At 51.5% G+C, this 22,509-nt stretch overlaps 4 protein-coding genes across 11 annotated transcripts; 2 read left to right on the forward strand and 2 right to left on the reverse strand.

Annotated features, from left to right (window-relative positions):
- The first annotated feature begins 1,781 nt into the window (after positions 1-1,781).
- On the forward strand, positions 1,782-4,163 carry SYF2 (SYF2 pre-mRNA splicing factor). Its single transcript, XM_086863620.1, has 7 exons — positions 1,782-1,875; positions 1,955-2,068; positions 2,173-2,298; positions 2,501-2,618; positions 2,712-2,802; positions 3,474-3,572; positions 3,652-4,163. Exons 1-7 carry the CDS (start codon positions 1,819-1,821, stop codon positions 3,815-3,817), a joined length of 771 nt encoding a protein of 256 aa, XP_086719746.1. The 5' UTR covers positions 1,782-1,818; the 3' UTR covers positions 3,818-4,163.
- Positions 4,164-4,783: 620 nt separating this feature from the next.
- RSRP1 (arginine and serine rich protein 1) lies at positions 4,784-9,805 on the reverse strand. Of its 2 annotated transcripts, XM_086863614.1 has the most exons (6): positions 9,515-9,805; positions 9,336-9,391; positions 7,739-8,329; positions 7,286-7,440; positions 6,105-6,188; positions 4,784-5,307 (listed from the first exon to the last, which is right to left on the reverse strand). In XM_086863614.1, the coding sequence occupies exons 1-6, from the start codon at positions 9,769-9,771 to the stop codon at positions 5,119-5,121; spliced, it is 1,332 nt and encodes a 443-aa protein (XP_086719740.1). In that variant the 5' UTR covers positions 9,772-9,805; the 3' UTR covers positions 4,784-5,118. The 2 variants fall into 2 exon arrangements, with proteins under 2 accessions (XP_086719740.1, XP_086719741.1); XM_086863615.1 differs by lacking the exon at positions 6,105-6,188.
- On the forward strand, positions 9,798-12,733 carry TMEM50A (transmembrane protein 50A). 2 transcript variants are annotated; one of them, XM_086863622.1, is made up of 7 exons: positions 9,798-9,889; positions 10,337-10,448; positions 11,038-11,150; positions 11,243-11,310; positions 11,391-11,483; positions 11,997-12,057; positions 12,287-12,733. In XM_086863622.1, exons 2-7 carry the CDS (start codon positions 10,356-10,358, stop codon positions 12,330-12,332), a joined length of 474 nt encoding a protein of 157 aa, XP_086719748.1. In that variant the 5' UTR covers positions 9,798-9,889; positions 10,337-10,355; the 3' UTR covers positions 12,333-12,733. The 2 variants fall into 2 exon arrangements, with proteins under 2 accessions (XP_086719748.1, XP_086719747.1); XM_086863621.1 differs by having other exon boundaries at positions 9,825-9,926.
- Positions 12,734-13,079: 346 nt separating this feature from the next.
- RHCE (Rh blood group CcEe antigens) lies at positions 13,080-22,384 on the reverse strand. 6 transcript variants are annotated; one of them, XM_086863618.1, is made up of 11 exons: positions 22,245-22,384; positions 19,397-19,435; positions 18,788-18,974; positions 18,450-18,600; positions 18,175-18,316; positions 16,586-16,743; positions 16,003-16,140; positions 15,633-15,778; positions 15,251-15,330; positions 14,187-14,260; positions 13,080-13,900 (listed from the first exon to the last, which is right to left on the reverse strand). In XM_086863618.1, exons 3-11 carry the CDS (start codon positions 18,952-18,954, stop codon positions 13,874-13,876), a joined length of 1,083 nt encoding a protein of 360 aa, XP_086719744.1. In that variant the 5' UTR covers positions 18,955-18,974; positions 19,397-19,435; positions 22,245-22,384; the 3' UTR covers positions 13,080-13,873. The 6 variants fall into 6 exon arrangements, with proteins under 6 accessions (XP_086719744.1, XP_086719743.1, XP_023796931.1 ...); XM_086863617.1 differs by having other exon boundaries at positions 22,172-22,350; XM_023941163.2 differs by lacking the exon at positions 22,245-22,384 and adding an exon at positions 21,150-21,887.
- Positions 22,385-22,509: the final 125 nt, after the last annotated feature.

Raw genomic sequence — 22,509 nt, forward strand, 5'->3', positions numbered from 1 at the left:
GCTTCTTCTTGACTGGGATCTGTGCTGGTGCTTCCCAGGGATCCCAGTCCCAGAGTTCCCAGGCATGTGGGAATTTGGGATGCAGCAGGATTTGGGATGCAGCAGGATTTGGGATGAGCAGGAGTTGGGATGCAGCAGGATTTGGGATGAGCAGGATTTGGGATGGGCAGGATTTGGGATGAGCAGGATTTGGGATGAGCAGGATTTGGGATGGGCAGGATTTGGGATGAGGAGAATTTGGGATGCAGCAGGATTTGGGATGCAGCAGGATTTGGGATGAGCAGGATTTGGGATGGGCAGGATTTGGGATACAGCAGAATTTGGGATGAGCAGGATTTGGGATGCAGTAGGATTTGGGATGGGCAGGATTTGGGATGAGCAGGATTTGGGATGGGCAGGATTTGGGATACAGAAGGATTTGGGATGAGCAGGATTTGGGATGCAGCAGGATTTGGGATGAGCAGGATTCGGGATGGGCAGGATTTGGGATGAGCAGGATTTGGGATGAGCAGGATTTGGGATACAGAAGGATTTGGGATGAGCAGGAGTTGGGATGAGCAGGATTTGGGATGAGCAGGATTTGGGATGGGCAGAATTTGGGATGCAGTAGGATTTGGGATGAGCAGGATTTGGGATGAGCAGGATTTGGGATGAGGAGAATTTGGGATGGGCAGAATTTGGGACGCAGCAGGATTTGGGATGCAGCTGGGAACAGCCCGGAGCAGGGCCAGGAAGTGCCAGCGGCTCCTGCAGCTCCCCTGGCACGTGAGGGGACACAGAGTGACCATCACAGGGACACAGAGTGACCATCCCAGAGCTGAGGGGACACAGAGTGACCATCACAGTTCAGGGGACATGGAGTGACCATCACAGGAACACAGAGTGTGACCTGCTGTGGTGCAGGTCCAAACTGTGACACTGCGGGTCTGGATTGTGGAATTGCACACCCCAAACGTGGAATTGCACACCCCAAATGTGGAATTGTGCACCTAAATGTGGAATTGTGCACCCCAAATGTGGAATTGTGCACCCAAACGTGGAATTACACACCCCAAACATGGAATTGCACACCCCAAATGTGGAATTGTGCACCCCAAATGTGGAATTGTGCACCCAAAATGTGAAAATGCACACACAAAATGTGGAATTGCACACCCCAAACATGGAACTGCACACACAAAATGTGGAATTGCGCACACAAAATGTGGAATTGTGCACCCCAAATGTGGAATTGTGCACCCCAAATGTGGAATTGCACACCCAAATCACAGCCCTGCACACCCAAATTGGGGGAATTTGGGGATTTTGGGTGATTTTGGGTGTTTGGGAGGATTTTGGCCCCCTCAAATCCTTTTCCCTCACGGCTGGGGCTGCGCTTCCCTCTGCTGGAAATCAGCTTCACCCACAGCTTTCCTCCACAGAACCCCAAACTGCCCAGCCCTGCTGCCTCCCCTGTGCTCACACAAAGCCTTTCACACGTTTTATTTCCACATTTTCCACATTTGCAATCATAATTTGTAATAAATCTGCATTCCCCGGCTGCAGCAACGCCGGGGAAATTCCGACTAATTCTTTCTTGGCCCAGAAGTTGCAACAAAACCTTATTTTTTTTTTAATTATTATTATTATTTTGTGGTAATTGCCCCGGTTTTGGGACACCTGGGGGATTTTATTTTGAGGATTTCGGGAAAATTCCAGGTGGAGGCGACGGCACCTCCGGCCCGCTGGGGGGCGCCCTGCGGGACGCGCCGGAAGCCGGAAGTGCCTGGAGCACCGGAAGTGTCGGGAGTGACGGAAGTGCCGGAAGCAGCGGGAGCGATGGCGGCGGCGGTGTCGGCCCTCAGCAGTTTGGGGGTGCCCGAGGCCGATGTTGGGGTGAGGCGGGGACGGGATGGGGCGGGGCGGGGGTCCCGGCACTCTGCCGAGGCTCCTGGCTGAGTACGGGTCGTTGAAGAGCGAGGAAGAGGAGGAGGAGGAGGAGGCGGAGCCCGGCCCGGCCGCGGCGGCGGCGGCGGAGCAGAGGCGGGAGGAGCGGCTGCGCCGGTTCCGGGAGCTCCACATGAAGCGGGTACGGGGGATCTCCAGATCGGATTATTGTGGGATTGTTCCGTGCCCCGGGGCGGGTTTGGGGGTGTTCTCTCGGTGCTCGAGCGCTGCCCTGCTTGGTTGCAGTATGAGGCCTGCAAGCTGAACAGCCAGGAGGTGGTGGAGGAGGACAAAAGGCTGAAACTGCCCCCAAACTGGGAAGCTAAAAAAGCTCGTCTGGAGTGGGAGCTGCAGGTGCAGGAGAAGAAGAAGGTAAAGAACCCCCGGGGACACGGCTAGCCTTACACGGGGCTCACCCCAAACCCCAAATTCGGGTCCTCATGAACTCCCCATTGCTTCGCTCCCTGTCCTGCTTGGGGGCAGGGCTGGGCAGGGCTGGGGGGATGGAAATGGGGCGGATCCGGGGTGGATCCAGGATTTCTGCTGGAATTGGGGAGTTCTCTGTGCCGGGCAGGAATGTGCAGCCAGGGGGGAGGACTACGAGCGGGTGAAGCTGCTGGAGATCAGCGCCGAGGACGCCGAGAGGTGGGAGAGGAAGAAGAAGAAGAAAAATCCCGACCTGGGATTCTCAGGTGAGGGCTGGGCCGTGGGGCTGCGCTGCTGGGGAGCTCCTGGGGTGGTGTTTGGGCTGGAAGAGCGAGCTCAAAGCACAAATTGTGGCGCAGATTACGCGGCGGCGCAGCTGCGCCAGTACCAGAGGCTGACCCGGCAGATCAAACCCGACCTGGAGCAGTACGAGAAGCTCAAGGAGCAGTAGTGAGTCCTGATTTCAGTCCTTGGAACCATCTGTGGGGTCTCTGAGGGATCAGCAGGACCCTCCCACCCTGTTCTCCCGTGCTCTGGGGTGTTCTCTGAGCTTCAGGGAGGGGTAGTGGGGTAATTAAGGAGGTTCATTTCTTCAAACTTGGCACTGCTGAGTTGGAAGAAATATTGTCAGTGTGAAATCGCTGCCTGGAGCGGGGTTTGGGGTTTTTGAGCAGCCCAGCTTTAAGGGCTGAGACTTGCCCAGTTTGTGTTGAGGTGGATTCAGCATTTCCAGGGAGTTCTGTGTCTTTCACCTCTCAAAAGAATTGAGAGCTTGGGTTTAGTGTTGACATTTGTCACCTGAGTCTGGGATTCCCACGGCTGAGTGAGGGAAAAACACCGGGGCTGCAAGGACACGAGGGATGGGACAAGGGGTGAGGGGTTCAGAGGGAGAGAGGGGAAATTTAGGTTGGATATTGGGAATAAATCCTTCCCTGTGAGGGGGTGAGGCCCTGGCACAGGTTTCCCAGGGAAGCTGTGGGTCCGAGATGGGGCTGGAGCAGCCTGGGATGGTGGGAGGTGCAGGGGTGGCACTGGGTGGGCTGTAAGGACCCTTCTGGGGCTGTGAGCAAGCCCCAGCAGCGTCAGGTGTGTGAGTGCGGCCCCACTGCTGTGCCCTGCAGCGGGGAGGCCCTGTACCCCAGCTCGGACAGCCTCCTGCACGGCACCCACGTGCCCTCCAAGGAAGGGGTGGACAGGATGGTGGCAGACCTGGAGAAGCAGTGAGTAACGGGGGGAGAGGGCAGGCAGGGAGGGCTGGGGGTGCTGCAGCCCCAGGGCTCAGCCCCCGCTGCCTCCCAGGATCGAGAAGAGGGAGAAGTACAGCCGGAGACGGCCCTACAACGACGACGCCGACATCGACTACATCAATGAGAGGAACGCCAAGTTCAACCAGAAGGCCGAGAGGTTCTACGGGAAATACACGGCTGAGATCAAACAGAACCTGGAGAGGGGCACGGCCGTGTGAGCCCAAACAGAACCTGGAGAGGGGCAGGGCTGTGTGAGCTCACCCAGCCCAAACAGAACCTGGAGAGGGGCAGGGCTGTGTGAGCCCACCCAGCTCCTACAGAACCTGGAGAGGGGCAGGGCTGTGTGAGCCCAAACAGAACCTGGAGAGGGGCACGGCCCTGTGAGCCCACCCAGCCCAGCCCAGCTCTCTCCTGTTGCCGTTTTCAGCCCTATTTTAAATTGTATCCGAGTGCAGCTGTTGCTCTCCGGGTGTGCTGGAGGAATTTGTGTAGTCCAGCTGTGAATTTTTGTTCAGTTGTAGCCAGGTTCTGCCGCTTGTGCTCTAAATAAACTCTTTGCTGTAATTTGGGAGTTGGTGTCTGTTCCTGGGGTTTGCTTGGCAGCAGGATGAAGAGCATCGTGCCAGCTGGCCCTCAGCAATTCCCAAAGTGGAATTTTCCCCCCTGGCAGCAATTCCAAGGGTGGAATTTCCCCCTGGGCTGTCCAGCCCCAGCCACAGGACAGGATAAACATGGGCTCCTCCCACCCATTCCAGGGTTCCTTAAAGAACTCCCAGACAGGAGCAGAAAATTCCATTTCTTTTACTCATTATTTACACAAAACCCAGGTTTTACTGGTTATTCCCAGCTCCTTGTCTTCCTGAACTCCTTTCTGCTGGAGCAGAGCTCCAGAACCCTCCTGCCCCTCCCTGCACCTTTTCCTTCCTCAGGGAGAAAATTTTGAAGCAAACCAAATAAATAAAATGCTGTAGCAACTCGAGTTCAGCGTCAGAAGGGATAACGGGATTGGGAACAGCCGTGATTTGTGTGGCAGGCAGCTGCAATCCTACACAACCCCCACTTCCAGAGGGAAATCCACGGGAGGATGAGGCAGGATCCTCTCTCAGTCCCCGGTGCTGCAGCGGGTGAGAGGAGCTGGGTACAGCCAGAAATAACCACACAAACGCTGACACCTGCCACACGCAGCCAGTGCAAAACTAAAACTTTATTCACTTCAAGTAAACAGTTACACAATGTAAATCCAGGTGTTCAAAGAACAGCTACTGAACTATGGTTTAGAAAAAGTTACCCACCTGCAAGTTCTAGTCCAATAAAGCAATACAAAATATTTACAAATATACACAAGATTCCCATCTGTGGCTTCTGGATCTGTGTGCTCTCTATCTGAAAGAGAAACCTAAGATTCCAAAAATTAAGACCTCAAAATAAATACTCAGTATTAACAAAACTTCAAGCCCACGAGAAATCTCTGTCTCTCTACTGAGGGGTGTGAAGTGCTGCAGTCTGACAGGGAATCCCATCAGCGTGCTCGGAACAGGGAGCTTTTGGGTGAGAAGTTCAGGAATGTTTTCTTCTCCTCCTTCTTGACAGGAACCCACTGCCCATAGGGGCTTCCCTTCCTGTCATCCTCCCTGGCTGGAGAAACCACTGGCTCCTTAACCACAGCATGGCTCACTGGCTTCTGCAGGGCAGGCTTGGCCATTGTGTTCTGTGGGGAAAAAAAAGAGATTTCATCTGAGAAAAGGTGCTAAAGCCAAGGGGTTTATCTGTGCTCATCATATAAATCACAGAAATGTGTTCTCTGGGTGTCAATCCCTGAGTGCTAAGCTTGCATTACTAAAATGTGTAAGGTGTGTTTTAAACCAGTTTTAGTTTTAAACTGTTCAAGTTGAGGGTAAATACTTATTTCAAACACACTGCTGAGGAGTATTTAGGGCACTCGAAGAACTCCAGAGAATTCATTATCAAACATGAATTTCCTTTTGTTACTGAGATCTTTATATGGGGAAAGTCTGAGGCAGGAGGGCTGAGGCACTGGGATGCCCTCACTCACATCAGGGCTGAAGGAAATGCTCTCACCCACTTTAGGGCTGAAGGAAATGCCCTCACTCATATCAGGGCTGAAGGAAATGCCCTCACTCACATCAGGGCTGAAGGAAATGCCCTCACTCACTTTAGGGCTGAAGGAAATGCCCTCACTCCCTTTAGGGCTGAAGGAAATGCCCTCACCCACATCAGGGCTGAAGGAAATGCTCTCACTCACTTTAGGGCTGAAGGAAATGCCCTCACTCACTTTAGGGCTGAAGGAAATGCCCTCACTCACTTTAGGGCTGAAGGAAATGGCATCTCCCTCACTTTAGGGCTGAAGGAAATGCTCTCCCTCACTTTAAGGCTGAAGGAAATGCCCTCACCCACATCAGGGCTGAAGGAAATGCCCTCACTCACTTTAGGGCTGAAGGAAATGCTCTCACTCACTTTAGGGCTGAAGGAAATGCTCTCACTCACTTTAGGGCTGAAGGAAATGCTCCTCTGGATGGTTGTTCTCTCCATGCCACCCTTGGTCACGTCCTCAGCCGCACTCCCAGGTTGCTAAAGAAGAGCAGACACAGCTGAGGTGGGATCCCTGGGGCAGGGTAGGCACTGCACAGCACAACTGCAACATTTCAGGATTTATCTAAAGTAGCTGTAAAGCTACAGCCCAGCAGGGCTGAGCCCACTGAGCCTGCCCAAGGCAGCTGTGCCAATTCCCGTGGGAGTGGGGGCAGCTCCAGCCCCAGCTCAGAGAGGACTCAGAGTCACAGCACAAGCTGCCACAGCAGAGCAGTGACAGTGGCAGCAGTTCTGCACACCCATCCTGCAGAGCTCGGGAGAACAACAATAAACTTATCTGCAAGGGATGCAGGCCTCTTCTTCTGTACTCTCTCAACATCTGGAATATATTGCATATGTTTATGAAAGGGATGCCTGGACCATTTGTGTCAAACCCTCAGCAAATTCCCTTTCCAGCAGCAGCAGCTGAGCCAGGCAGTTGCTGCAGGTTTGTATTTACTGTGACTCAGGGTAACACACCACGACAGAACCAAACTAAAATTCACTTTAAGCTGCTCGAGTTTCTCCCTCCCTTCAGTTCACAGCAGCTACAGCCCACAAGTCCCTTAATTACCACCAGATTTTCTTCCTCATGTCTGGAACCATAGTCATGATTTCTATAAGACAGAAATAAAGTATGTAAAATGCATTGTGTGCTTGGGTATGGAATTTCTGGGAAACAGTTTGTTGCACATGAAAAGCTTTTAACAGTTAAAAAAAAGGCAGAAAGATTTAATCTTAAAAAAAAAAATAAAATAACCCCACACTATTGACTAGGTTTGGCAAGGAGAGTCCTGGTTTTAGGTCAGGAAGACATAAACTAGTGGAATTGATGGGAAACATCCCATTAGGAGAACAAGTCAAAGGAACAAGTCTCCTCTCCTTCCCCAGCTGTCCCTACTGGACACTCAGGGGATCAAACACCTCTGAGAGAGCTTCTGTGCTTCCAGCTTAAGGCAAAGCCTCGAGGTTTCTGGACAAGTTTTTGTTCAAGAGCTTGAACTCATAAGCACAACCTCCACAGTTGAACTACAACAGAGCCATGCAGACAAGTCTAAGAGGTGTTTACCTTTCCAGGGAGAACATTCCATACTTACCTCAGCTGACTCCGTGGCTTCCGCACGCTCCTGCTTCTCAGCTTTGACCTCTTTGGCAGGAGCAGAGATCTTCAGGCTGGCTGGCAGGACAATGTTGTCTGTTCCCAGAGCTTTGGCAGCATTGGCTTTTGCAATTTCCAGGAGTTCCCTCTTGTCTAGAAGAGGAAGGAATGAAAAAAAGTGCTTTGTGTCACGTTAAAATCCGTGTGCATCTACTCAAGCCTAAATCGTTCAGGTTTGATTCAAGCATCAGCTGGGACTGAGCTCATCACAGCCTTCAGAACATAATGTTCTGAAGAACAATTTTTATTAAATACATCTGTCCAACCACACTGAGGCTTTCCCTCACTTGGGCTTTACAAACCAATCAAGCAAAGGAGCATCTGCCTCATCCAAACAACACCTGTTTGTGGGCTCCCACATAAAGAAACCCCAAAAACCCCCCTCAAGTACCTTTTTCACTGAGGTGCAGAGGTGACCTGCTCCGAGAGCGCGTCCGGGAGCGGCTCCTCCAGCTCCTGTAGGCCTCGGGGTAGACGGTTCTGCCGAAGCCGTAGTACCTGCGGCCGCGGGAGCGCGAGCGGCTCCGCGAGTAGGAGCGCCGGTAGTAGGCCCTGCCGCGGGAGCGGGAGCGCGGCCGGGGGTAGCGGTGCCGGTAGTGCCGGGCCGGGTAGCGGCTGCGGTAGCGCCGGCAGCCACGGGAGCGCGAGCGGCTGCGCGAGCAGGAGCGGGAGTAGCGCCGGGAACGCCGCGAGCGCCGCGCGCGGGAGCGAGAGCGGGACCGGGAGCGGCTCCAGCTGCGCGAGGAGCGGCTGGAGGAGCTGCTGGAGCTGGAGCGGGAGCTGCACGAGGAACGGCTGGAGGAGCGGCTGGAGGAGCGGGCGCAGCTCCGCCTGGAGCTCCGCGGTGATTCCCTCTGCTGGGGCGAGCTGAGGCTCAGCTCGTCCATGATATCCGTCATGTCGTCCGCTTTGCCGGATTTCTGCGCGCCCTCAGCGCCCGCCTCGGGCTTGGCTGCTGCTCTGCAGTGCCCGGTCTCTGTTCCTGTGGGGTGCAGAGACGAAGCTCGGCGTTTCTGCATCGCCTCAGCAGGGATAAAGAAATTCCCCAACAACCTCCCAGTAACAACTGAGCTCTGCAATTCCCTCTCCTGCAGCCACAGAACTCAAACACAAGGCTGTATCAAAGAAGGCTTCAGTTTAAACCATGTTCTGTGTGGAGTTTGAGAGAACTCCATGTGGGTTTTAAGTAATTCCTTTTGCAATACCTTTTTTCCCTCCATCTTGACATTCTTGAAAATAAATTTTCAAGGTATTTTATCTTCCATCTACCCTAAAAACAGCCCACTGTATCTACAAAACAAAATAACCGTTTGCCTTCCAGCTCTGTACAAACTGAGTTTTCTGCTACAATTCCACTGAGGTTTTTACTCCAACAAGGGAAAACAAAAGTATCTTTTAAGTACAAATCAACTGAGATCTTGCCTGTATCATGCCATAACAGCATCCACACATCCCAGCAGTGAATGCAACAAGCAGCTGTTCAAAACATTCTACATAAACAGCGCAGAGCCCGGGTGATGATTCAGCGACGCTTTATGGCTCTATATTAATAATTAAAATGGCTGTCCCTGGAGTGGCAGCCATTTTATGGCTACAAAGGTTACTCGGGGTAAGGATCTTATCACAAGACTTAAGCCCTGAGTTACGTAACCAGTTTACACTTTAGGGAAGCTTGCTTTGACACCGAATTTCTATTTAGAGCTCAGCGCAAAGCGACGTTAGGCAACAAATCCAACCCCCGCACTGAAATGTGTAATTTAAGTTGCGTGAGAGTTGTCAGACGCACTTCTCTCGCTACTACTCCAGGTAAAGTTTCACTGCTTCACCTCTACGCCAGGGCCAAGGTCACACGGCTGGGACGGTAATTAAGATAAATCCCCAAGTGCCGCTTGCCATCGCCAACCCCATGCCGGCCCGTGTCCAGCCCGGTCCATCGGGGCCCATGGCCGGTACCGGACCACCCGAGCCCTCAAGAGTCCCTCACTCACCGCTGGGCGCCGCCGGGCACGCCCCGCGCTGGTTTCCCTGAGGCACCTGGGCGCTCCTGGAATAAAATCAATAAAAACCCGTAAAAATCCACCCGGGAGGGATCCACGGCCCTCGCACGGCAGGGGCCACCGCGATCGGCCTCACCCGCATCATTCCCCCCCCCGGCCCGCCGCCTCACCGGCTCCAGCCCGCCGGGCTGCCCCCGCACGGGTCCTGAGGGGAGAGCCCCGCTTCCTGAGTCACCCCCATAGCGCCGGGCCCGCTGCGCCAGCCGCGATCGGCGACAGAAGCGCGATAGAACAGCGATAGAACCGCGATAGAAGCGCAGCCCTCAGCCGCCTCTGCCCGCTGCCGCCGCCCGCCAGCAACTGAGGGCCGGCCCAGAACCTTCCAGAACGTCCCTCCCGTTACGCAACCCGCGCGCTCGCGGCGCATGCGCCGGCCCCGCCCCCCCGCCGAGCGCAGGCCCCGCCCCCGGCGCTCGGGACGCGCCCCCGCCCCTGCGCGCGCGCGCTGCGCCTGCGCGCGGCCGCCGGCGCCGCGTCCCGTGACGGTGCGCGGGGGATGCGCGGGGCCAAGGGGCGCGCACGGTGCGGGCACGCGCGGGGGATGCGCGGGCTCGGGGGACCGGGGGGGGTGTGCGGGGTGCAGGATCGGGAGGGCGGGGGATGCGCGGGGGTTGCTCGGGGTGCGGGCTCGGGATGCGCGGGGGATGCTCGGGGTGCAGGAGCGGGGGATGCGCGGGGGATGCGCGGGGTGCAGGAGTGGGGGATGCGCGGGGGATGCGCGGGGTGCAGGAGCGGGGGATGCGCGGGGGATGCGCGGGGTGCAGGAGCGGGGGATGCGCGGGGGATGCGCGGGTCGGGGCCGCGGCCCGGGGGGTGCCGGCGGTGCCCGGGACCAGCGGCGGGTCCCGGCGGGCGGCCCCGGCCCCGGGCGGTCCCCGCGCTCCGCTCCCGCCCCTTTCCCGTGCGGACCGAGCTCGCTTTTCCTCCCGCAGTTGTTGGCAGCGCTGAACCATGTCCGGCTTCCTGGAGAGCCTGCGGTGCTCGGAGTGCGTGGACTGGGGCGAGAAGCGCAACACCATCGCCTCGGTGGCCGCGGGGGTGCTGGTACGGCCCCGCCCTGCTCGGGATTTTGGGATTCTTTTGGCTTTTCTGCCCTAAGATAAAAATTAGGAGCAGTTTGGGGGGGGGTCTCCCGCGTTACGAGTGGGAGGATGAGAGGAAACGGCCTCAAGTTGGAGGCTTAGGTGGGAGAAAAGGGGAAATTTCCCCGCTGAAAGGATGGGCAGGCAGAGGTGGAGTCGCTGCCCCGGGAATGTTTAGGAAATACACGGATGTGGCATTTGGGGACACGCTTTAGTGCTGACCACGGTGGGCTGGAGTTGATTTTAGAGGGCTGCTCCAACCTAAGCAACTCCAGGGAAAGAAAGAACAGGGATAAATTGTCCCTGTGTGGAGCAGTAGAGTTACTGACACAATCTGGCCCGGTTTCTCCCATCCATTTTTTGTTTGAATTTCAGTTTTACCCAGGAAGTGACTGCTGGAGTGAGCTTTGCAGTCAGCTTGATCCCAAATCAGAACTAATGGTGTTACCAGTGGCTCGGAGACAATTAAACAGCAATGATGTTTTCTCTGGAGCAATCTCACAGGCTGAGGAAAGGCTGTGTCTAATCCCAAACTCTTCTTTTCCCCCCAGTTTTTCACGGGCTGGTGGATCATCATCGATGCCGCTGTGAAATACCCGCAGGTGGAAGACTTCAACCATTCCTACCACGCCTGCGGGGTGATAGCCACCATCGCATTCCTGATGTGAGCACACAGCCCAGCCCCTTTGTGGCTTCACCGTGAAAAGGAGATTTTCACGTCCCTTTTCGTCCCGTTTTTGTCCTGTTTTTCCCCAGGATCAACGCCGTGTCCAACGGGCAGGTTCGGGGGGACAGCTACAGCGAGGGCTGCCTGGGCCAGACAGGTACCAGGGGGTCCCCAGCTGTGCCAGGGGGGGTTCCTGGGGGTCCCACGGCCACAGGATATCCCCAAATCCCATCCTAGGGGCTCGGATCTGGCTCTTCATCGGCTTCATGATGGCTTTTGGATCCCTCATTGCTTCCATGTGGATCCTTTTTGGGGGCTACGTGGTTAAAGGTAAGACCTGACCCTGGTTTTGGAAGTTTTAAGGGGTTTTAAATGACTCCTGAATTTTAGAACTGGTATTTAGAGGGTTTTTAGGCAGGCCTAGTTTGAATATTTTGCCCTACACACCAATATCCCATATAATTACTAATATATAATTACTAATATATGTGTTATATAATATATATACTACTATAATATATATAATACATATAATACTATAAAAACATATACTATAAAATTATACTTATTTTGGGGTGGATTTGATCTAAGTACAAACTTCCTCTACAAACCCAGCTCTTACCCAACTGGGAACTCCATGGATATAATTAAACTGCTGCAGTTTTAAGGGAATAATTCCCTGAGTGAACATTTATTCCCAGACTACAAATGACTGAGTTCCTGCAAATTGCTCCCAAAACCTCTCTGCTAAATTACCACAAGGGAAATGATGTGTCAGAAATGGGATGTGCTTGAAAATTGCTTCCAAAAAAGTTGATGGGGATTTTTTTTTTCCCCTCTTAGAAAAGCCAGTGGTGTACCCAGGAATAGCTGTGTTTTTCCAGAATGCATTCATCTTTTTTGGGTAAGACTGTCCTCTTTTATTTATTTCCCATTTAATTGGTTTTTAATGATTAAAAAACTGCAACTTGCTGCAATCTGTTTGGTCCTCAAGTCCTGTTTAGTGACCAGACCTGTGTGAATAAACTGGGATCTGCCTGCACAGGAGCTGGATTAACAAATTCCCCTTGAAATCCTGTGTTTAAAACCAGAGGGATTTGATTTCTGGTGTCCCTTTTGCTGTGTTTTTACAGGGGCCTGGTGTTCAAGTTCGGTCGCACGGAGGATTTGTGGCAGTGAACCCCAGCCTGGAGTGCCCTGGGCTTTAACTGCACCCCAAAAAGTTTTTGTAAAACCATTTTGTAAACCTTCCATCGTGTCTAAAGAGGAATCAAGGAAAGCTGAAAGCACTAAATCCAGCTCTATTCTGTTTATTTTTTTTACTCTTGTACGTCCACTTCAATGTTGTGGTGTTTTTGAGAAATGCAAAATTGCTACAAACAACAGTGGAGTCACTTTTCTAAAATGCTGTTTGTTACAAATAAAAGGAGAGTGGAATATGGATGTATTTAACCAGCTGTTTCTATGATGTTATTTACAACGCAGGACTTACTAAAAACTTCATTAAAACAACCTTTTAACAGGTATTTATTAAATATTTCCTATATCTGGGCAATATAACCATTTCTTCAATTTCAAAACTTTGCTGGTGTGTGGCTTTTCTTGTGTAATTCAGAACTGTGGTGGTTTGGGCTTTTTTTCCTTTTTCCCCCCCTGAATATTTCATTTATCCTGTGGTGATAAAGAGGAAGTTTTTGGGAAGTAGCAACTCACAGTTGTGTGTAGGTTTGGGCTGAACTCCTGCTGGTTCTGTGGGAGCTGGGAAGGAGGAAAAGTGGCTCTTCCCCTGCAATCCTGCATTCCTTGGGAGCTGATCTGCTCATCCCAGGGAGTGAATGAGGCCACTGAGCCTCATCAAAGGACTCAGCCTTGTCACGAGCTCCCTCCTTCATTCCTCACAGGGCTGCTGAAGGAACAGAAAACAGCCACGTTTTCACTCCTTTATTAGGTAAGCACTGCTGGGAGATTTTCTGTGTCAACTATTTTTGAGAGTAAGAAGCACTGAGGATCACTTCAAAAAGCAGGGTTCACTGGCAGAAAATCCTCTGCACTTCCAAAACTGGGTGCTGGGGCCAGGCTCTCCCCTCCCAGACCCTGCCTGAGCTCTGTTTGTGTTTTACATCAGCAGCACCATCCACAGCTGAACTTTTTGCCATCACAACCTCCCAACATCCAGCCCCCAGCCAAGTAATCCCAGATTTTTCCAGGAGTTCCAGTCTGGCAGGATGCAGAGCTCTGGGCCTGCTCCAGCTCACTCATCAAATCCTGGCTTGTCAGCAGAATGAATTCAGCTTAAAAACCTGAGTATTTTGCTGGAGAAGAAGTGCTCCTTGAGAAATTACACTTTGAAATCCATCATTTTGCCTTTTAAACTTAGAGAGTTTTAAACTTAGGGAGCTTAAACACAGTTCAGTGTTTCCATTTGGATTGATAAGCCAAGAATGCAGCCAACTTTTTTTGTACATATCTTACAAAAAAAATATTTGAGGCAAACAAAGTAGAAAAGCTGAATGCATCTGAAGTTTGCATCTGTGAATTTACATTTTATCTTTCAGGAATAACTGGAACAGTTTGATTTTTGAGTGTCCATTTGGAGTGGCTTTTGTGGGCCTCAGAATTGATATTTCAGTGCTCTTTGAACCCATTGTAGCTGTTGAGTTTTTCTGGTGATAAAGAGGAAAATCTTATCTTGGTCCTGTCAGTCAGCTGGGATCCTCCACTCAAAATCCAACAGACAAGTGAGGAAACTGTCAACACAAACATTCTTGTATCAGAACATATCAAATCACAGAAAAAAAAAACCCAAAACAAATGGAAAAACTGATTAAAAGCTTATTTTCACCCATTTGCTTATCAAATACAGCCTCACATCAGCACCTAAAGGTGCCCAAGGATTGTTTGTGCAGCAAAATGTGCTGGGAAAAGGAATAACCCTTTTTTCCCCTCATTTTTTAAATTCAAATATCTGGAGCTCTTCATCAAGGTGCTAAATGAACTCCCCCACAGGGAATCTGAAATCATTTTGAAACTCACCTCCCAGTAAAATTGGTCATCGAAGTACTTTGAGACATGCACAGTTTTAAGGAGTTTGATGTTTAAGATTAAACCTGTGGGTAAAAAGAGATACAAAATAAACACCAGGTCAAGGGGAGGTGTTACAGGAGTTTCTTGGTAACATTTATCCAAATGTATCAGATCAAAACACAAATTTGGACCTAAATCCTCCAGCAGAGCCCCCTGACTGGAGCCCAAATACAAAAAGAGGCTTGCCAGGATCAAGGCTTGGGATTCTAAAATTAATTACTTTTGATAAAACCCCATTAAACAGCTGCTAGATTATGAAAATACATCAAAATAATGAGAAGTGCCTGTGTATTTAAAACAATCTGGCTTCTCAGCACTTAGTTTGGGATTTCTGATGGGAATCTCTGGATTTTTAAACAATTGGTTAAACACTGAATGGTTCTTTCAGATGGATGTTTTCTAAAAGATCCCTTCTTCATTACACTTCAAGTAATGCAAAGGTTTAAATAAATTAAAATACTCAAAAAAAAAATCATTTTTGGGTGTGTTTCCCAGCAATTTTCATTGGTGATTTCTCTGTTACTCCAGACAGAATTAGGGGCTGGGGAAAAGCAGCAGCTGCCACAAAGCAGAGCATCCTGTGGCAGCCACGTGAGTGCTGCTGCTCCCAAAGCAGCAAAAAGTCCCCAAAATCCCAAAATCTCTTGATCAAATTGGGCTGTGCCACACCCTGATGTCATTGAGACTTTGCACATTTGCTCCAAATGGACTAAAAAGTGACAAGCCCCAGATTGGGGCATCTTCTGTCACTAAGACAACACCCAAAAGTGGAAGTTATTTTCATCTTCACACCTTTCCTGTCTGCAGGTTGAAGGCAGCTTGGTTAAAATAAAACTTCAGCACTGAAAGAATGGTGCTGCTGGGTTATTTCTGTGCAAAATAGCTCTTCTCCTTCAAAAGCCTGGCTGGGATGAGTCCCTGGCATTAATATTTGCATTTACTGCACGAGTGATTCACCCATAGAAACCTGCTCGGAGGAAATAAAGGAATTCCTGGGATGTTTCAGTACTGACCTGTGATCAGACCTGTTATCAAGGCAGTGCTGATGGTCTGGCAGAAGGCACCAATGTCAACAAAGATCAAATAGCCCAGACTGAAAAGCAAAAAAAAAGTGTTTCACTTAGCATTTAACACTGTGGATGAATCTGCATCTATCAAAATCTCCCACAGAAACTGTAATTCTCAAACCTGCAGTTGCAGTGAGATGTTTTTGGAGCATACCAGAAAACTAATGCAGATTTCAGAGGATTTATTTTATCCAACTTTTTGGTATTAAAACTTAATTAAATTTGTTTTGTTGAGAACATAACGAGAAGTGTCAGGCCTTCATGCTGCACCCTGATTTCTCTCTCCCTAATTATTTATCTTCGTTATTTAATGCAACAATTTATGTACCTGGATAAATTACTCCATTGTTTATGAATCCCATTTTCTATGACAACGAGAACAACAGCAGCCACAGCTCCAAGCACAGCAGGCAAACCAAAAGTGAAATGAACTCCACAAGTATCCTGAATCTTCAAAGCACGATTAAAGCACCTCTGGGAAGAAGAAAAGGTTTAATTGGCACCCAGAAACACAAGTTGGGAATTGCAGATCAGCTGTTGCAGAGCTAGAGGATGAATTTGCTCTCAGGAGCAAATCCTGCACTCTGTTCAGAACATTTCAGGTTTCCTAGCTTGGAAAAGAGGTTTCCCTTGGGGTTATCCTGCATTGAAAAAGAATCTTAGCTTATCCAAGAACCATTTTGAGGTTTGAGCATTACCTGCAAACAGTGAGATCCCAGGATGGTGATGACACTGCCAAGCAGCCCCAGAATCATGGCAATCCAAGGGTGCAGGATTCTGGATGCTGTGTAACTGATGGTGACCCCTCCAGCCAGGACTGCACTGTGGATGTGAGTCTGTACAAGAACAAGAACGGGGAGTTAAGGGACTTTTTACAAGGGGTTGTAGTGATAGAACAAGGGGCAATGGCCTTAAACTGAAAGAGGGAAGGTGCAGATTAAATATTAGGAAGGAATTGTTGCCTGTGGGCATGGGGAGGCCCTGGCACAGGGTGCCCAGAGAAGCTGGGGCTGCCCCTGGAGCCCTGAGAGTGTCCAAGGCCAGGTTGGACAGGGTTTGGAGCAGTCTGGGACAGTGGAAGGTGTCCCTGGCCATGGCAGGGGTGGAATGAGGTGATCTCTGATGCTCCTTGCCATCCAAACCTGTCTGTGAGTCTGTGACTGTCAGACCCTGGACTTGGTTTCAGTTAACAGCTGTTGTATTGCCAGCGTGCTCCTGAGGGTACCAGAAAATCCCTTTGAACAGAAAAAAACCCGTGCAGGGATGCTTCCTCACCCTTACCATTCTGAATTTGCCATCCTTGGAGGTCAGAGCAGACAACATGAAGGCAGCCACAGCACTCACTGCGAGGGCCAAGTAAGTGTTGAGAACTGCTTGGTTCTTGGAGTCAGCCAGGATAGAATTGAAGCTTGGCCAGAACACCCAGACAAACACAGTGCCTTGGGGACAAGGACAAGAGACCCTCAGGAGCTGCTCTGAGGCACAGGGAACCCATCACTGCCTATCTCTGGACACAGCCCACACTGTGCATTCACTGTAATTCCCAAACCATTCCCAAAGCAGAGCCTCCTCTAAGAGCAGTCCCAGCGAGGAACTGCTGCTGTCACACCTCCATGGCCACCCAGGCTTCTCCAACAGGAATGAAAACAGGTTCTCCTGCTTCTGTGCCCTTAATGGTCAGCACTGGGGAAGCCCAGGCTCCCTGGAGCCCAGTCCTGCCTGGCAGGATGCATGACTCCCTGCGTGCCAGGGGATGCACGTGCACAGATGGAATTGCAGCCAGCAGAGGGATGTGGTGGCCTCAGAGCGCCTCAGGCTCAGCCCTGAGCACAGACACAAACCCTGCCCAGCTGGGACAAAGTTTCCAGCCCACTGCCATCACTGATGTTGTGTTCCCACCCCACAGAGGCACCAGACCTTTGTGCAATCCACCTGACATTTGGTTTGTTCTTGTCCAAGACCCCCAACAAGTGACACAGGCGTTGTCACTGTGAGGCACAAATGCAGTTTCCAGCAGCCCTGGTGATTATGCACCAGCTTGTCTGGGCTCTGAAATCCAGCTCCCATTGCTAAAATCCACAGTGTCAGTGCACCAAGGCAGAGATAACCCTGCCTCAGACAGGAGAGGCCATTTCAGCCACTCTAAACCTACACTGAGGACTTGTGAGATGATTTACCCTGTTCCCATTGATTAGGCAGTCAGTCATAAATATAGATATAAAATCTGCTGAAGTATTCTTATGAGAATCTGCTTAGCTCTGGAAATGAACAGCAAACAAGAACTCCAGGGACACAAAAGAGCAGCACTTCAATTTTGTATTCCCTAAGCTGGGCAAAGACTGACTGAGGATGAGACTCTGTGGATTCCTGCAGGAAGCTCTGGGTTCAGCTGGTGGCACGACCAGAACTATAAAAGTTGTGATAATAAGAAAAGGAATGAAAGTCCCAGACACCAGATCCTCTCTGGTGGGCCACTCCCCACCCTTCCCCAGGCTTTATCTTTTTATTTATGTTACCAGCAGGGACTGCCCCTTTCTATCTCTGTGCACCACCTGGAGAAGCAGCCTGAGCTCTGCTGAAATACAAGTTATGAGCTCAGCTCTGGCCCACAGCCCCTCACCAGCAGGCCTGGGCAAGCCAGAGGGGACAACCTGGCCAGGAAAGGGAGTGCTGAAGCTGGAGAAAGAACTGCTAACCTGGAGTAGCCTTTATGCTGAGGTGACAAAAGCAAACTGAGCCCCAGCTGGGGCCAGGTAGGAATGTCACAAACCAGAGCACAGCAGCAGTTTCTGTGCATTTCAACCCCCAACCCTCACCCAGCAATCCCTGCAATCCCTTATCCAGCTGAGGCACAGCAGCCCAGGACTCACCCAGCATGGAGAACAGGTCTGACTTTGGGGTGCTCCTGTGCTTGTCCAGCCCTGGGGCAGGCTCAGGGAAGCGGGAGGTGACTGCCAGACCAAAGTAAGCTCCGAAGAGGTGCACGTGCATCAGGGTGAGGTGCTCTGGGACCTGCAGCAACAGAATATTCACCGTCTGTGGGCTGATTCAGGCCACACAAAGCCTTTGCTGCAGCTCCTGACAGAGCTGTTCCAAAGCTCCAGTGACATTTCCCCTCACACATCTGAGAATCCCACCAGGGTACCTGCAGGAGTATCCTGTTGATGCATCTGCTCACATAGAAAATGATTAATTCCACCAGGGTCATCACAATTAACTGCACAGGACTGGCCTTCCCCAGCACAGCCCCAGAGGAGATGGCCACAGCAGTCATGCTCACCACAGCCTTTGCCAGACTGCAAGAAAGAAAGGAGAGAAAAACAACTCAGTCTCAGGGTGACACCAGGGCCGATAAAAAGGAACAGAACAATGTACTTAAAAACCAAAAACCCTCTAAAATGCCTGTAAAAGTGACTCTGCTCATCCCTAGAAGCACAAGGAGCAATCAGCAATTCTGGAAAAGCTCTAACACGAACTTGTTACCTTCTCATGCCAATTTCACTTTGCTGTAGGCTAAGGAAAACTAATAAATCATCTACCAGCACAGAGCACTGGACACCAAGAACAATCAGCAGGAGGTTGAATCCAGTGCTGCTAAAGCCATATCTTCTCAGAACTATCAGGAAGAAGCCAAATCCAAAAATGACCATGTGGTTGACATCTTGAAATTCTGCAGGACAGAAAAGAACAAGACAGCAGTGAAAAGATTAATGCAGATTTCTGGTTAAAAAAAAGCACCAATTAAGAAATTACAATTAACTAAGAAGCCTACAGATAAAAAATTAAGTGCCACTACTGTTTAGAGCTTGCAAAGAATTCCAGAGCTTTCTTTCCAATCTATAATCAGAGAAAAAAATACTCTTAATGCTGATTTTTACACCGTGATCTGAATGGATGCCACAGGATGGGGGCTGAGAGGTCAAAAGACCCAACAGAAAACTGACCAAAAATACAATTTAGTCTTTGATCCCCATCACACCTGGGGTATAAAGGAACCCCCACCACTGCTGGCAAGTTCAAAGAGCAATAAAACCATTCTGCAGGGCACAGCAGGAGCATCATCCCTCCTCTCCCAGCAGGTTCCAGGCTTACCTGGGTAGAAATTGGATGGGGAGTAGATGTCACCAGCACCTGGGAAGACAAAGAAAGAGCGGATGAGGAAGAGAGTTTGCAGAGACAGGATCAGCCAGGGCACGCTGCAGCGGAAGTTGAGGTAACGGGAAGGCATCGTGTGCTCGGCTACATGAAGCACCAACACGTGAATTATTCCTTCTCCCTGTAAAAATGCCCTGCTGTCCTCACACCAATGGCAAAGGAGGTGTGGGAGGCCAGCAGGGAGAACTCAGAGAGAGATAAAAGAGGCGTGAGCAGCTCCTTATCTGTGCTGTGGCAGGAGCTCAGCCCAGCTCAGCGAGAGCCCCTGGACACAGGCACAGGCGGCTGCCAGCACCCCCAGGACACCTCCTGGGGCCTGGCAGCTCCCCAAAGGGCAAGGAGAACACACACTCCCTGAGCAGAATCATTATTTGTGGGCTTTGGTGCTGTCACAGGAAGGTGGGGAGGGTCCTGCTGAGACCCCCAGTGGGATTCCACAGCCCTGTAGACACATCCCACAGCAAACTCTGGATGGATGGATCCAGGGAATCAGGGACCTCTGGAGATGCAGCACCTCCTCTACTACTGGAGGATCAGTCTGTTGTTCACAGAACAGCTCCAGGGACGCTTTATGGATCCGTAATACAAATCATGGGGTGGTTTGGGTGGGAAGGGACCTTAATATCCATCCAGTAGCCACCCTGCCACGGCAGGGACACCTTCCTCTGCCTCAGGCTGCCCCAAGCCCCGTCCAACCTGGCCTTGGGATCCAGGGGCAGCTCCAGCTGCTCTGTGCCAGGGCCTCACCTCCTCTGAATAAAGAATTTCCTCTTAATATCCATCCCAACCCTGCCTTCTGGCAGTTCAAAGCCATTCTCCCTTGTCCTGCCATATAAAAATCCCTCTCCTCCCTTTATGTGCCCCCTTTAGGCACTAGAGGAACATTTGTCCCCCCTCAGTATTCCCTGTGCCTGTGAAGTGAGCCCTCTGTGCAGGAAATTCAGATTAAAGCACTGTAATTACACCCCAGACTCTGCTCTGAGGCTGTCACAAAGCCAGAGCTGAGCTGGCACAGCACAGAAATGGGGAGAAACGTGCTCAGAAATAGGGATAAAGCCACCTGCTGGTGACATGGACATTTATCAGGCAAAAATATACACGGAAAACTCACAGCTCACTTAAATTTTAGGACTCCCTCCTGCCAACCCAGGCTGTAGGGCACAATAATAGTGTTCAAAGCACCTGTGCAAGGTTTGGATTTGTGGTGACAGCTTGAACCTTCCTCCCATCCAACATCAAACTGCTTTAACAGTGTATCACTTCAATCCCAAAGCCCTCTCCCAGTTTTTGTTTAGGCCTAACAAAGTTAAATATCCCTACACACATTTCAGAAACTTCTAAATGACATCAAAAACTTTCCTAGGCATGCAAGGCACTGCCCTGGCTTCAGGAAAATCCTGATGCAGTAATTCAGGTTCTTTTTCTGGGAATTCTCTGAGCCCATGGGTAACTCAGAACCAGAACACCTGGTGAACTTTCTCTGAACAGAATAACAGTTCAAGCAGCAATTAATAAAATATTAATAAAATATTAATAAATTAGGAATTAATTTAGCTAACACGATGTAGCCTCTTTGCTACCTGCTAGTAAATCCCCTCAGTGTTAACACCCAGGGAAAACATCCCAAATGTGAGGAATTCACCCATTTTCCCTCAGGATGACACATCGGAAAGGTGATGCTCGGACTCACAACTTATACTTCCAAACACAGATCAAAGGTCGGTGATCTCTGCCAGGATGAAGCACAAATTGACTTTTATATTAGGAAAAAGTTCTCCCCCACGAGGGTGGGGAGGCAGCTGTGGCTGTCCCTGGATCCCTGGAAGTGTCCAAGGGCAGGCTGGATGGAGCTTGGAGCAGTTTGGGACAGTGGAAGGTGTCCCTGCCCATGGCAGGGTATGGAACAAGATGATCTTCAAGGTCTCTTCCAGCCCAAACAAATCCATGATGCCCCGATTCTAAATTATAACTCTACTGCCAGGAAAACATCCTCATGACTCAGCCCAGCACCCTCCTGGGACAGTTTTAACGCCGTTCTGGGACCCGCACTCCTCACACTCAGCCTTGCTCTGGGTGATCCATCATCCCCCGGCAGGCCCAGCCCAGCCCCGGAGCAGCCCAGACCGCGGGCACCGCCACCCTGCACCCAGGCGGGGCCCACACCGCGCTCCGGCTCCCTCAGGAGCGGCGCCGCCATAGCTCCCCTCACGGCTCCCACAGGCCGCAGAGGACTCAGAAAGGGGGCTCCACGGAGACCCCAGCCGCGGGCCCAGGGCGAGGGGCGCAGCCGGGCAGCCCTGGCGAGCAGAGCCCGGAGCGTAGGCCCAGAGCCCGGCCCCACAGCGCTGCCGCTGCCCGGCGGTGACTCGGCAGCCCCCGCTGGCGGCAGCGGCGGCACCCGCCCGGCCCCGCCCCTCCCTCAACGCCCGCCCCCTCCCCACACGCCGCCCATAGGGACTGCCCTCCCATTGGCCGAGCTCAGCTCCTCCTGGCCTCTGATTGGCCTATCCCCAGCACCGGCCGTCTTTGGGCTGCGCGTCCTGCACTGCGATTGGTTCGCTCGCTTGTCACTCAGATACGCGCGCTATTTATTGGCTGGCGCGGCCCGTCATTCTCCGCGGGGGTTATTTTGCCCTCCGGTGAGCCGGCAGGGTAGGCCGCGCTGTGGGGGCGGCGCCGGGAGTCGCAAACTGTCACTGCTTGTCTTTGCACCTGAAACATTACATCCCCTTCCCCAACTGCCCATTTGCCAGCGAGGTTGTCATTCAAGCGGGAGAGGTGGCACCTCTGTGCTACGGTGACAGAGGAAATTGAGCCCTCCTTCTTCCGTTTCCGAGTGGATGGCTGAGCTGTCCTTTTATTTTTCTGTTTCTCTTCCATTGGGCAGTTTTGCTGTCGGTCACCGCAAGGGGCGGGAACAAGCCCGCAGCGCAGTAGGCGGGAGGAGACCCAAATCTATATAATAATTGGTTGACAGACCCGTCAATCACAATTTACCACCTCTGATTGGGTTGTACAGCCGTCAATCACAGTGGTGGGCGTGCCACGCG

This window comes from Cyanistes caeruleus, chromosome 26 (genome assembly GCF_971803275.1).
Source record: "Cyanistes caeruleus chromosome 26, bCyaCae1.hap1.1, whole genome shotgun sequence".
Taxonomy (NCBI): domain Eukaryota; kingdom Metazoa; phylum Chordata; class Aves; order Passeriformes; family Paridae; genus Cyanistes; species Cyanistes caeruleus.